Source organism: Lissotriton helveticus, chromosome 5_1, assembly GCF_964261635.1.
Source record: "Lissotriton helveticus chromosome 5_1, aLisHel1.1, whole genome shotgun sequence".
Lineage (NCBI taxonomy): Eukaryota > Metazoa > Chordata > Amphibia > Caudata > Salamandridae > Lissotriton > Lissotriton helveticus.
Genome location: NC_136065.1, coordinates 1,696,227,217 through 1,696,239,229, shown reverse-complemented (window position 1 = coordinate 1,696,239,229; position 12,013 = coordinate 1,696,227,217). Strand labels below are relative to the sequence as shown.

The 12,013-nt window shown below is 45.2% G+C and overlaps 1 protein-coding gene across 1 annotated transcript in view; it reads right to left on the bottom strand.

The window, feature by feature from the left end:
* Nucleotides 1-12,013, bottom strand: part of PSME2 (proteasome activator subunit 2) — a 184,304-nt gene that overhangs the window by 110,961 nt on the left and 61,330 nt on the right. The window contains exons 4-6 of the mRNA XM_078644960.1: nucleotides 9,304-9,387; nucleotides 9,160-9,202; nucleotides 3,028-3,125 (exon numbers count right to left, since the gene is read on the bottom strand). Of these exons, the coding sequence (XP_078501086.1) occupies nucleotides 3,028-3,125; nucleotides 9,160-9,202; nucleotides 9,304-9,387 (225 nt within the window). The remainder of the gene's footprint in view (nucleotides 1-3,027; nucleotides 3,126-9,159; nucleotides 9,203-9,303; nucleotides 9,388-12,013) is intronic.

Sequence of the window (12,013 nt, the reverse complement as noted above, 5' to 3'; positions counted from 1 at the left end):
CTCCTCCCATACATAATTGGGTACATTCAGTCTTTCTGCCCCCCCCCCCCTCCAGATAGGGGCAGTATCCCCAATCTGCCCCCAGGGGGCCAAAAGCCCACTAGAAACCAGAGATTTTTCTGGGCATTTCAATTAGGGCTGGGGGCTGCCCAAAACGGGCATGCCGATTCCCCACACCCCCTGCAAAAATTACATTCTTTCTACCCCCTAGAAACCAGGGATTTTTAAATGGCAATTTAAATTAGGAGAGGGGGCTGCCCAAAACGGGCATACCAATGCCTCCACACTACCCGCAAAAATTACAGACTTGAGGTTTGCAGGGGATTCTGGGTAGGAAAAAGTAGGGTGATCCACGCAAGCCATACCTCGCTGGACTCCCCTGGGTGGCTGGTTTTCAAAAATGTGTGGGTTTGGTAGTTTCTCAAGATGGCCGCCGAACCCTGGGCCAAAAACCCAGGTGACCTCCCCCTTGCAAAACCAGGTTGTTTTGTGATAGGTAATTTTAATGTCTGCTCAATAAGTTTTGGGCCCTTGCCTGTTGCGGGTACTTGACCCACCCACACGAATGAGGTACCATTTCTATAGGGAGACCTGGGGGAACACTGGTGGTTGGAAATTTGTGGATTCATGCAGATTCCAGAACGGTCTCACACAGTTTGAGGTTTGCAAGGGATTCTGGGTAACAACCTGGTGAGAGCCAGACAAGTCACCCCATCCTGCATTCCCCTGGGTGTCTAGTTTTCACAAATGTATAGGTTTGCTAAGTTTCCCTAGGTGCCGGCAGACTTAGTGTTCAAAATCTACAGCTAGGCACTTTGCAAAAAAAGTGTCAGTTTTCACCGTGAAAATGAAGTGTGTCCACATTGTGTTTTGAACCATTTCCTATCGTGGGCACTAGGCCTACCCACACAAGTGAGGTAGCATTTTTATCGGGAAATTTAGGGTAACAAAGAATTGCAGAGCAACTGTTATTACCTATTGACTTTCGATGCATTTCTGCCTTACAAATGAAAGACAATGTATAAAAAATTAGTAACTTTGAAAAATGTCCTATAATTCTCATTCTAGAATGGGTACTCACAATTTCGGAAATGTGCAAATAGCTACTGTTTCTAAACTCTATATTTTGTTCCAATTTCAGAAATACATAGGTGTCTTTCATCCTGATTTTTCACTGTATATATTTTCCCAAATGAATGGATATATACCCAGTACATAATAAAAAATCATTGCAAGACACTGCTCAGTTACTGGCTCTGGGTTCGTCGGGTTCTTGGTGAACCTACAAGTCCTATATATCCCCACAACCAGCGGATGTAACGGTATATTGCTTTCAAACATCTGTCATAATTAGAAAAAGTTACAGGTGAAAATGTTGGCACAAATGGCTGTTTTTCAACTCATTTTCAATTTTTCCTATTTTCAACTGTTAGTTTCTATAAAGAAAAACTAGGATCTACACAAATGACCGCTTGCTGAATTCAGAATTTTGTCTACTTTTCTAAAATGAATAGCTTTCCATGATCCATTATTGCTTTCACACCCATTTCTATCATTAACTGGAAGTAGGTTGAAAGCACAAAAAATAGCAAAAATAGGCTATGTCCCAGTAAAATGCCAAAACTATGTAAAAATGTTGTTTTTTTGACAAAAGTCTGTCAGTACCTGAAAGCTGGGAAAATGGTGATTTAAGTCCCACAAACCCTTTGTTGGTACAATTTGCAGGGAAATAACAAGACGCTTTCATTTGCAGCACTTTTTTCCCCATTATGTCCCAAAAACATAACAAAATTTTGCTGTAGTTTGGCTCATTTCTGAGTCCCCTGTCCAGGGGAATCCACAAACCCTAGGTACCTTTAGAATCCCTATGATGTTGGAAGAAAAGGAAGCAAATTTGGTGTGGATACCTTATGTGTCAAAAAGTTATAGGGGCCTAAGCGCAAACTACCCCAAATAGCCAAAAATAGGCTCATCAAAAAAAAAAAAAGGGAGGGGGGGAGGCATAGCAGCGATAAGGGTAAAAACCAAAACATAAATAAAAGGAATTGTCATTTACAATGTCAATAGCTCAAACTCACCTAAATGCAAGACCTATTGCACTGCAGATGCTTGTTCAGTTTTATATAGCGCAAACATTAGCACCAGTTAAATTACACAAGGACATATTCATGTTTTGAATCACAGGATGTTGAGCCGCGTGAAGCTCGAACCTGCATTCTCAGCTGAAAGTCGGCAGCTCTAGGATTAGCCACACCTCGCCCCCTAGAACGAAAGCATTTTGAATATTATATGCAACAAAGTCATAGTTGCTGCTTATCTATCTTATGCAACTTACAACCATTGACAAAGCCAATAGTCCTCACTTGTTGTAGGTGTAATGTTACTTGGTGTGTTATATATCTGGATGAATGGACAGAAGCAGCAAAATACCAGTGGGGCAGCACACTATGCTAAACACAGATTTTTAGCTTAAGTGATTTAAGCTACGCCCTTGATTACATCGTACACACGCCTATGGGAGACCCCGCCCCACCGCCCAATTTTTTCATCCCACTTAAAACCCAGACTATAAGAATAGCCTTTTAGTGTATTCATAGATTGCTAAGGACTAGATCACACTGCTGGAGTCCTGTAGCAGTGACAGGGCAAAGCCTCTGACTGCATGGGGTTTAGGACACTGAAGTGCTAGGAGCAAGCTTGCCTTTTTCGGTCAAAAGGAAGCTCTTCCTCCTGGTAGGAAGCACACTCTGATAGAAAAGTTCTCCCACAGCTTGGCAGAGGTTTGCCTTGTCAAGGAGAAGGGGGTTCTCACTGCAGGAAGGAAGCTCGCCTTGTCATGTGGACTTTCTTCATGCCACAAGTCCACCCTGATGATGAGAAGCTTACTCTGCCCTGGAAAGACTTCACATTGTCTGGTTGAAGCTAAGCCTGCAGAATGTAATCTTGTTTTCTTGGGTGCCTTCCATACATGGTAGGAGAAAGCTCTCCTAGCCAGATCGCTGCCCTATGTACATAAAGTCTTCTTACCAGAATGCACTTCTCCTTTAGGATGCGCACCTCCGGCTTTACACGATTCAGCAGGCTCAGGACCTGCTCATTTCCCTTCAGGAACCCACACTTGGGAGCTATGGAGGACAAGATAAAGATAAGCAGAGGGAAGATACATCAGTTAGGAATGTGACCTGTAGAGGTAAATATCAATTCATGGACACCAACATAACAAAATGCTAGTGGCAGCAAGATCATGTACTCTATGGCATCCTACATCGCCTTCCTTAACAGACAGGGCTGGCTCCTCAAAGCCTGGGGCTCAGAGAGCCCTCCTTTTCTCTTCATGCTACCTTCATGACTTAGGACTAGGGTTAGCATAGGCTGAGTCAGTGCTAGCACACAGGGTCTACTGCTACCTCTGTTGACCCCATTCATATTCATATAACTGGGAAAAAGGAGAATAGCATATGTAGGAAACTGGTTCTGTATATACTGTAATAAACTGAGGTATAGTGCGCACCAAGTCCAGTGGATCCCCAAAGGTAAAGCAGAGGTTAAAGTAGATAATACCTTACTCTCTTGTGGTACTGTGTTTGGGCAGTCAGGCTTATCAGAGGGTAGAGTTAATCATTTGTTGTACACACTCAGGCAACAAATGATGTCACACACTCAAATACTGGATCCAGACAAATGGTTTGTACAAAAAGTTGTTATTTTGTGGTTTTATTTCTAGAACCAAGATTTACTCAGTAGCAGGTAAGGTATACTTTTCGTACAATGATACTTTTCAAAATACAGCGAACACTGGTTTTGTAGAAATATTCAGAGAATATTGAGAAAACTATTTGTAAACTGTTCAAAAACACTTGAAATTACTCTGATTACTTTTCTAGTCTGGCATAAAACAAAGTCCTAACACAGTCTAAGCAACGCAGGACATCAGTAAAAGGGTAACTCTTTTAATGGCTCTAAGCTACTTTTGTTGCAGTACAAGACAGTTCAACACTTAAAAGATTTTTCTGAGAAAACCCACCATACAATCCTATGGTGAAAAACGAAGTGTTAGGTTTATAGGTAAGTAAACTGTTTAAGGATTGGAGTTTTGGAAAGGGTGGGGGTTAGAACCAAAGTTCAGATTGGTACTCAAGGGGCACCACCTGCGGCACTAGGGTGCCAATGTTAGCCAATGGGGCACCTCGGCTGGTGGCTGCTCATGGGCAGGTCACTCCATCTTGGGAGACAAGCTCCTGGAGTTAAGGGAAGGGCAAAGGGGGTCCCAGGTTAGCACCACATCCACACCACCAGCGGCGCAGGGGCAGCAGGGTGCAAGGTGCTCAGAAGGGGTCAGGAGCCCAATCCTTTCCTATGGAGGATGTCAGTTGAGGAAAAGGACTGCAGGCTGGAGCCAGAAGACTGGACGAAGGAAACCAACGACTGGAGGATGAAGTTGAAGTGTTGCTGGACACCAGGACACTGTCGGTTGGGCAACTCGGGACTCCGGGCTTTCGTGTCAGGATTTTTCTCACCGCTTCCGCTTGGGGGACCCTTCAGGAGGAAGCTGTAGACGTTGAGGAGAAAGTCAGTGGAGGTCGTCCAATACTGGAACACAGGTCAGGATCGCCGGGAGAACCTCACTGGGGTGTTGGGCCACTCGAACTAAGGTTGTGGGCGTAGGGTGCAAAGTGGTGAGGAGTCTAGGGGACATCAGAGTTCTCTAGGAAGACAGGGCAGGTCCCCGGGGTTCTTGGATGCTGCTGGCTGTAGGACACAACGGGTTCAGCTTGCAGGGGTTTCAGAGCAGGAGACAGACTGGTAGGGCTGAAAGCAAAGCAGTTGTCGTCGTCCTACTCTTCTACAGCACAGCTCTTCGGTCCATCTCATCAGGTCGAATCTGAAGAAGCAAGGTTCAGGGGTGCCCCTAAATACTACACTTAGGGGTGTTGCAGGGTTGTCACGGTTGGGACCAATAGGTCCCTTCCCTGGGGTGTCTACACCTCATAGTATGCCAGCCTCCAGTGGGAGTGGGGGCATAGGCCTCTTCCTGATTGGAGGAGTCTCCTTATCTTCAAGAGGGCGGGGACTGAGAGATGGCCTTCACTTTGCCTCCTCCACCTGAGCAGTGGGGTTGGGAAAGGTGGGCTCACCTCTCTTCCTGGCTAGTTTTCCCACTACTTCTTGCGCTTAAAGTGGGGGTCCGAACTGGTGGGAGCAGTTGCTGATAGTAGCAAAAGGCTGGGGTAGCTAACAAAGACGGCATGCCTTTGAAGCTCCCTCTTTGTGGACCCTGCCAATCCTAGGGGGAGGAGGCTTGACACCTCTGCCAAGGATGTGCTTGGTTTCCAGAGCCAGAGAGCGAAGGCTCTCTACCGAGGGGTCCAGAAATCGGTCTGGTGGTGGCAGAAGGCTGGGAGCCAGTCGGAACCCACACCAGGGTAGGTCGTGTTTCAGGGGGCATCCTAAGATGCCCTCCGAGTGCATTTTTCATTAAATCCCACATTGGCATCACTGTGGTTTTAATGTGCTGGGAAGTTTGATACCAAACTTCCCACGTTTCAGTAAAGCCATCATGGAGCTGTGGAGTTCGGGTAGAATAACTCCCAGCCCATGCACTCAAAATCGCTCCACTGTACTTACAATGACTGTGAATATCACACACACTGTGTGGGCATATTGCTCCTGTGGCTATACCCTCACCTGGGATGATGCACCCTTCATTTTGGACTGTAAGGCCTGCTAAAAGGGTGATTACCAATGCCACAGGCAGTGTTTTTTTTTTAAGTCTTTTTATTGAAGAGAAACAAGAGGAAACATTACAAATATCAGGTGCCATACAATAGAATAGATTACAACCGTATGTAGGTGAATAGGCCAATGCAGAGAAATCAATACACAGGAGTATGAGACGCCAACGTCGACAAGCATATGAGAAAGGAGAGACAGAATAATCAACAACCTCAGGTAAGCATCAGTCTGCAGGACCCGCCCACCCACGATTCAGGATATTTAAGACCAGAGTAGACACCCAGATAAGAGAGAAAATTCGATTCAGGATAGACAACCCACCTCTCGTAAAAAGGAGAAAAAAGGCAAAAGAACAAAGGCCATAGAACTAAACGAAGACAAAATAAAAAAAAAACCTCAAACCCCCCACCCTGCACCCCTGCAATGGCTACGGCCTAACCCCACTAGCAGCGTGCCTGTCGCCCAAGAACTAAACCTAAAAGAAGGAAAAGAGTGGAGGGGGAGATATCAGACAGGCCCCCGGTCTCCCTTACTCCCCGCCAGAAGCAACCCACCCCTAAATGTAATCAAGACAATTTAAAGCTACAATTACAAGCCAACCGGGGGAGTTTGTGAAAACCACCCGACTCCCACATCATTATAGGTTACAAGTCCCGTAGCAAATGAAGCCATTTTATCAAACCCAGACAGTCGAATTCAACCCTGGGCACTCTGATTTTTCATGCGAGCCCTCTCCGCTCGAACCGCCATCTCAATAGAAGTATCCAAATGTTCCAAAAAGTGAAAGTCAGTACGGTAGGATCGAAACCAGGATATTAGTACTCGAAGTCCACAAGTCGGACGGAGATAACTGTCCACCAAAGAGAAGACACAAGTACGTGATTGAGCCAACTGGGCGGAAAAGGATAATGAATCACTCCGATAGTCACTGAGGAACTTATTATGGAGTATAAGATCGTCTATGTCCATCTTGGGCGGTGTCAATCTTACGCATGATGAGCTTATGGTAGTCCCAGGCTCGCTAGCTGGTATTTGGAAGCCGACAGAAAACACCAAATCTGGCTTCCGCACGGGGCCCTCAGTCTCAGGCTTAACCTGCTCCGTGGGTAACACAGCTTGTTTCAAACTTATCGAGGGGTCGTAGTCCGGTCTCAGGCAGATATTGTCGCCTGTTACGACCATTTTCTGGATGATGGCGGTGACCTGCAAGTGGAGTGCCCCAATAGCGGCCATTACGCTCCGCAGCGACGGCATATATCCCACCCGCTCCATCCCCTCTCGCAAAGCGACAGATCAGGTCTTGAACCCCGGAGGTCGACTACTCCGGGGTATCAGGCACAGGTGGGGCCGATGGCAACAGAGGGCGCTCTCAATTTTGCGATATCGACACCTTCGCCGCCGGCGAGGATCCAAGCCCGTCGAACCCGGGAGCCTAGCAGAGCCTCAGGGCAACGGACCCCCGACCACAGCGACCGGCGCGGCACGCCGCTGTATCTTCGGAATAAACCGACCACAGTCTCACCATCCAAGTCAGTCAGAATATTCTCCACTTCGGGAGACCCGCGGACGATGTTGTTCAACTCCAGCCCGGATGGGTTAGAAATCGAGGCCCCGGCTTCAACGCTGGGTTAGGCCGAGAATAAAAACACGGCATATCTTCATCATTCGAGAAGATGGAAATCTCGGGATTGCACCTTTAGATTCAGGAACACCTCAGTCACCCGGGAGTCTGGTGCAAATTCAGGATAAATACCAGGATTTACGAGCTACTGGCGGAGGTCGGCAGAGCCGGGAGCTTACGCGGCCATCTTGGTTGCTAGCATAGCTCCTCCCGCCACAGGCAGTGTTGGTGGGCATTGCACAAAGTGATGTGTGCCATGTTGACTCTTCAGTTTGGTCTGCACCAAAACAAGCAGCCTGCCATGGCACTGTCTGTAGGTGTGTTAAGGTGAGGGGTCTCTGAGGTGGTATAATGCATGCTGCAGTCCTCAGAATCCCTCTTTGGTCACAAGGCCCTTGGTACCAGGGGTACCTTTTACAAGGGACTTACTTACATGTGGCCCAGAGGTGTGCCAACTTGGGTACAAAGTCAATCGAATAAAAAAAAAAATTTGAAATCAAGTACAGGTACAGGGCCTTCTGCAGTCTAATATTTGTTCAGCGTCAGTTGTAGGCACTTGCATGATGCAGCATTGGGTGTCTCGTCCTGGCATGAAGTTCTGATCCTGGTGGAACAGAGTATGTACAACTCGTTCAAGCAGATCTACAAAAAGCTTGACCAATATTGTGAACAAATATATAGGTCTGTAAGAGACCGGGTGTGGAGTGGTATCCCACGTTTGGTGAGGAACAACAGCAAGTGGGGGGCCACTACTGAGGCAAATTGATTTTCGAATTCTACCAGGAACCAGTTAAAGAGAAAGTTTTCTCAGAATTTAGGTCTCAGATTGTAGCCCCGACCTCTTCCTCAGAAGTTGGCGCCTTCAGTCTCTTGTTCCTTTGGTTGTAATTGTTGCTTGTGTAGATCTGTGAGTAGGGGATTTGCTTGCCTGATTTGTGGAGGGAACAGAGCGTTTAACGTTCTATAGGAAGTTGTAAATGTTTCAGGATGGTCTTTCGCTGTTGTCATATCATAACACCCTGGGGCTTCAGGTTAGGAATGAGCGTGGGGGACTGTTTCTTAGTAGCCAGCCAGTGAAGTAGTTTGCCTGGTATATCACCTGTTTCACGTTCATCCCTGCGAAGCCATCCAAACATTGTGGCCAGGCCCATGAAAAAGTTATGCAGTTGTGCATGTTTTAACTTTGCTTACGCTATTTGGTCGGTCTGCCCTTATCTTTAGATCATGTGATCGGGCTGGGCAATTTCTATCTCCAACTCTACGATGGTGGCGTCCCTGAGCCTCTTCTGCTCTTAAACACAAGTCAAGATCTATGCCTAATCGCGACCTTGAAGGCTCCCACAGGGTGGCTGCAGTTTGTATCAAATTGGTATTAAGTGCAAAAAAGGTGTCTGCATCCAGTCTTTGGAATGCATTGAAACCATTGTGTGTCAGCTACCATGCATTTAATCTTCACATGCTATGTGGCATTTCGCTGTTGACTCAAAAGCATAGCATTATCGAGAAGTGATCTGGAAACCCCCTCGGTAGAATATTTATGCCTGCTAAGTCGTGGGCGTCCAAGGTGGGGAAAAGGATTCCTTAAAAATAAGCCATAGGCACCAAAGAGAGTTCCCTCTCTGAGCAACTTACCTTTATTTACCGACAAGCAGAGAAAACAATGCAAAAACCAAATTATAATTATGGCTAGGATTTAAAGATGTGCATAATACTGTGCTTTGTTTTAAGCCATAAACAACCAAAGGCCTCGCAAGGGTCCCTGCTTTATGTTACAAATGCTACCAAGAAGAAATGTAACCTCTTACTCTCTTTCTTCTCGTCCTTATCCGTTTCCATCTTAGTGGATCCCTAGATGGAAATAGGTAATAAGAGACTGTCAGCGATCTATCGAGGTAGGTATGTATACATTAGACATACTGCACAAGGGATGATCGCTTATGTTTGCTCACCTCATCTTTTGGAGGAGGGTCTGGAATAGGAATATCCAATTCCGCATGAATTAATGTTAGGTCAGAAATATTCAGAGCGTCCTCCTGAAAACAAACACTGATCAGTACAAACAGATTCATTGTTAACACAAATGCATGTGATGCAGAGGTTAGGAGAGCACCAACACGAACTGTCACAATGTGGTGGCATCACAACAGGGGGCACACTTAGGTCAGTCTGTGTGAAGCACTGTCCTAAAAACATGACCAAATACAATAAGAAAAATATTCGTGATTTCTTAACTTCTAAAAGGAGGCTATAAATCAGGTATTACAATATTCCATGAAGACAAACTACAATATTACCACACAGATATCAAGCTATAAGTTTAAACGAAGGAATATTAATTTGCTCATTTCAACTCATATACATGCTTGAATTCAATTATGAAAAGAAGTAATAGAAGGGCAGTAAAATACAACCTCTATGCCATTTTTTTAGTTTGTCCAATACTTCTAAATGTTACATTGCAAGATAAGGTTTAACATTTAAGGCTAAACCAACAATAAGAAAAGAAATCTATACCCGAGTCTTACAGGGAGTTGGGGTGAGCAGAAGGATGTGACCTATGTATTGGGGGTGTCCCTGAGTAGTACCAATCCCACAAAAGGAATAGCATGAAGACATAAGCACTTTGAGAAAATAAAGCTCTTCCAGCAGTTTGCAAAATAGAAAATGTACACAGTTCAAATACTCTTTAACTGATGCTTTTGGGTTTGTTCAGGTAATGGGCAAACGGTGTGTTTTGACCCACCTAAGGCCAGCATAACTACTGGTTATTCAGAGCATCCAAACAAAACGTATTCATTAAGTATATAAAATTGCGAAGCAGTTACAATGAACGTTTTTTGGATGGCCATACTACTACTTTAGTTGTCTCACCAGGCTCATGTTTTCCCAAGAAAATCATAATTAAAAAATGTATATAGACTTTTGGCTAGCCCTCTTCATCCAATGTTATGTTCAAAAATTATTCACGTGTCAATGTGTCCTTCACTTCAGCCACTGGATCTTTTCACTAATGGCATTTTGCTTGTGTACAGCTCCCTAAAACGTAGTCCACTTCACTACTGGGGCTCTAGGGCTAATATCTACTTTAATTTCATAAGTTGTTTCGGTCCATTTTTGCAGTCGTCATTTTTCACTGTTCCACACAAACATATTGTGTGCATGTATATATATATTACCTACTGGCGGTCGCCAGTAGGTAGTTATAGTTAGGATTGATTTCCATAGGGAAATCGCAACATTCTATTTGGAATAACTTTGGCGCCGGTTGAGGAATCGGCCTGAATTTTCAGCAACTTTGCCTCGTGGCGCTCCGCTCCTTCCATGAAAGTTTGGGGGGGATTCGTCAAGCGGGGGCCGAGATAAAAGGGGGGTCCCAAAACGTGTTTTCCCCATGTTAATTTCCATAGGGCGGTCTGTCGCACTTTTAGCTCGAACGGCTGAATGGATTTTCACCAAACTTGGCAAAATTGTAGGGACTGGTAGCCCGATGTGCCTTTGCTATGTCTCAAGATATGTGGTCCAGAGGATTTTGAATAATTTAGGTTAAAAAAAACAAATATCTGTAAGCGCGCCCTGGTGCGCGTACTGGGGAGCGCTCCGGGCGCGCCACGTGACCTGCGCACGGGAAGCTGATTGGCTCTCGGGTGTCTGTAAACATTCGAAACAGTTCGCAGCGGCCGCCATCTTGTGTCTCGGTAGGATCGAGACACAAGAGGTGGTAAAAACAAAAGGGAAAATAATGAAAAGGGGGCAGGGTACGCCCCCCCTGACCCTCTAGGTTTGATGTGGGGGCCATAAAAGCGTCCCTCGGGTAAAAAAAAAAAAATTAGTTTTTTTCGATTTTTGCGGGGGGGAGCGCCCGGTACGCGCACCGGGGAGCGTACCGGGGAGCGAATAAAAAAAAAAAAAAGATTGCCAGAGTGCTAAACATTTTAGCAATTTTTTATAAATGGGAGGTAGTTCTGAAAAGAACTTTTTTTAATTGTTTTTGTTGTTTTATATATTTTTTTATTTTTCTGAACATTTTTTTTGTTGTATTTTTTGAACAATTTTATATATTTTTTTGTTTTGTTTGGGCGGAACAACGAAAAACAGGCAATAGAAAGGGCTCAACAGGAGCAAAAAAAATAAAAAATTACTTCTTGGGGTGTTTTGAGCACTTGTGGTTTTCAAATGCTCTATTAATTAAAATGATACTCCTCTCCCCATAAGAAATTAGTGCACCACAATAAATGCACACTAGCTTCAGGTGCACAAAATTCTTTTGAATATTTGGGACCGTCTCCCTCGCCTCTGGTCCCGATAGAGTTTCCTGTGACGATATACTGGCCACAGGAGTTGGTGGGTTATCCTGGAGGTGACGCACCTCAGCAACGCTATAATTGATTGGATGCCACCTCTGCATGTGGCGGTGCATAGTATAGTTTCCAAAACTATACTTTTTGTTTGTGCCTCGGGACAGAACTTCATTGCAAATGAGGCATGTCACGTACAGGGCATTGACCTTTTTTTGCTCTCGAGGGTAAGAAAAAAATTGCCATATAAAATTGTCTATGTGGTGGGATTTGCGGGGCTCTTCACGCAAGAACTGCCTCGGCTCTACCTCCTCTTCCTCTTCCTCTGGGTTTGGAAGGAACTGTGCAGGTGGTCCTTCCTTCC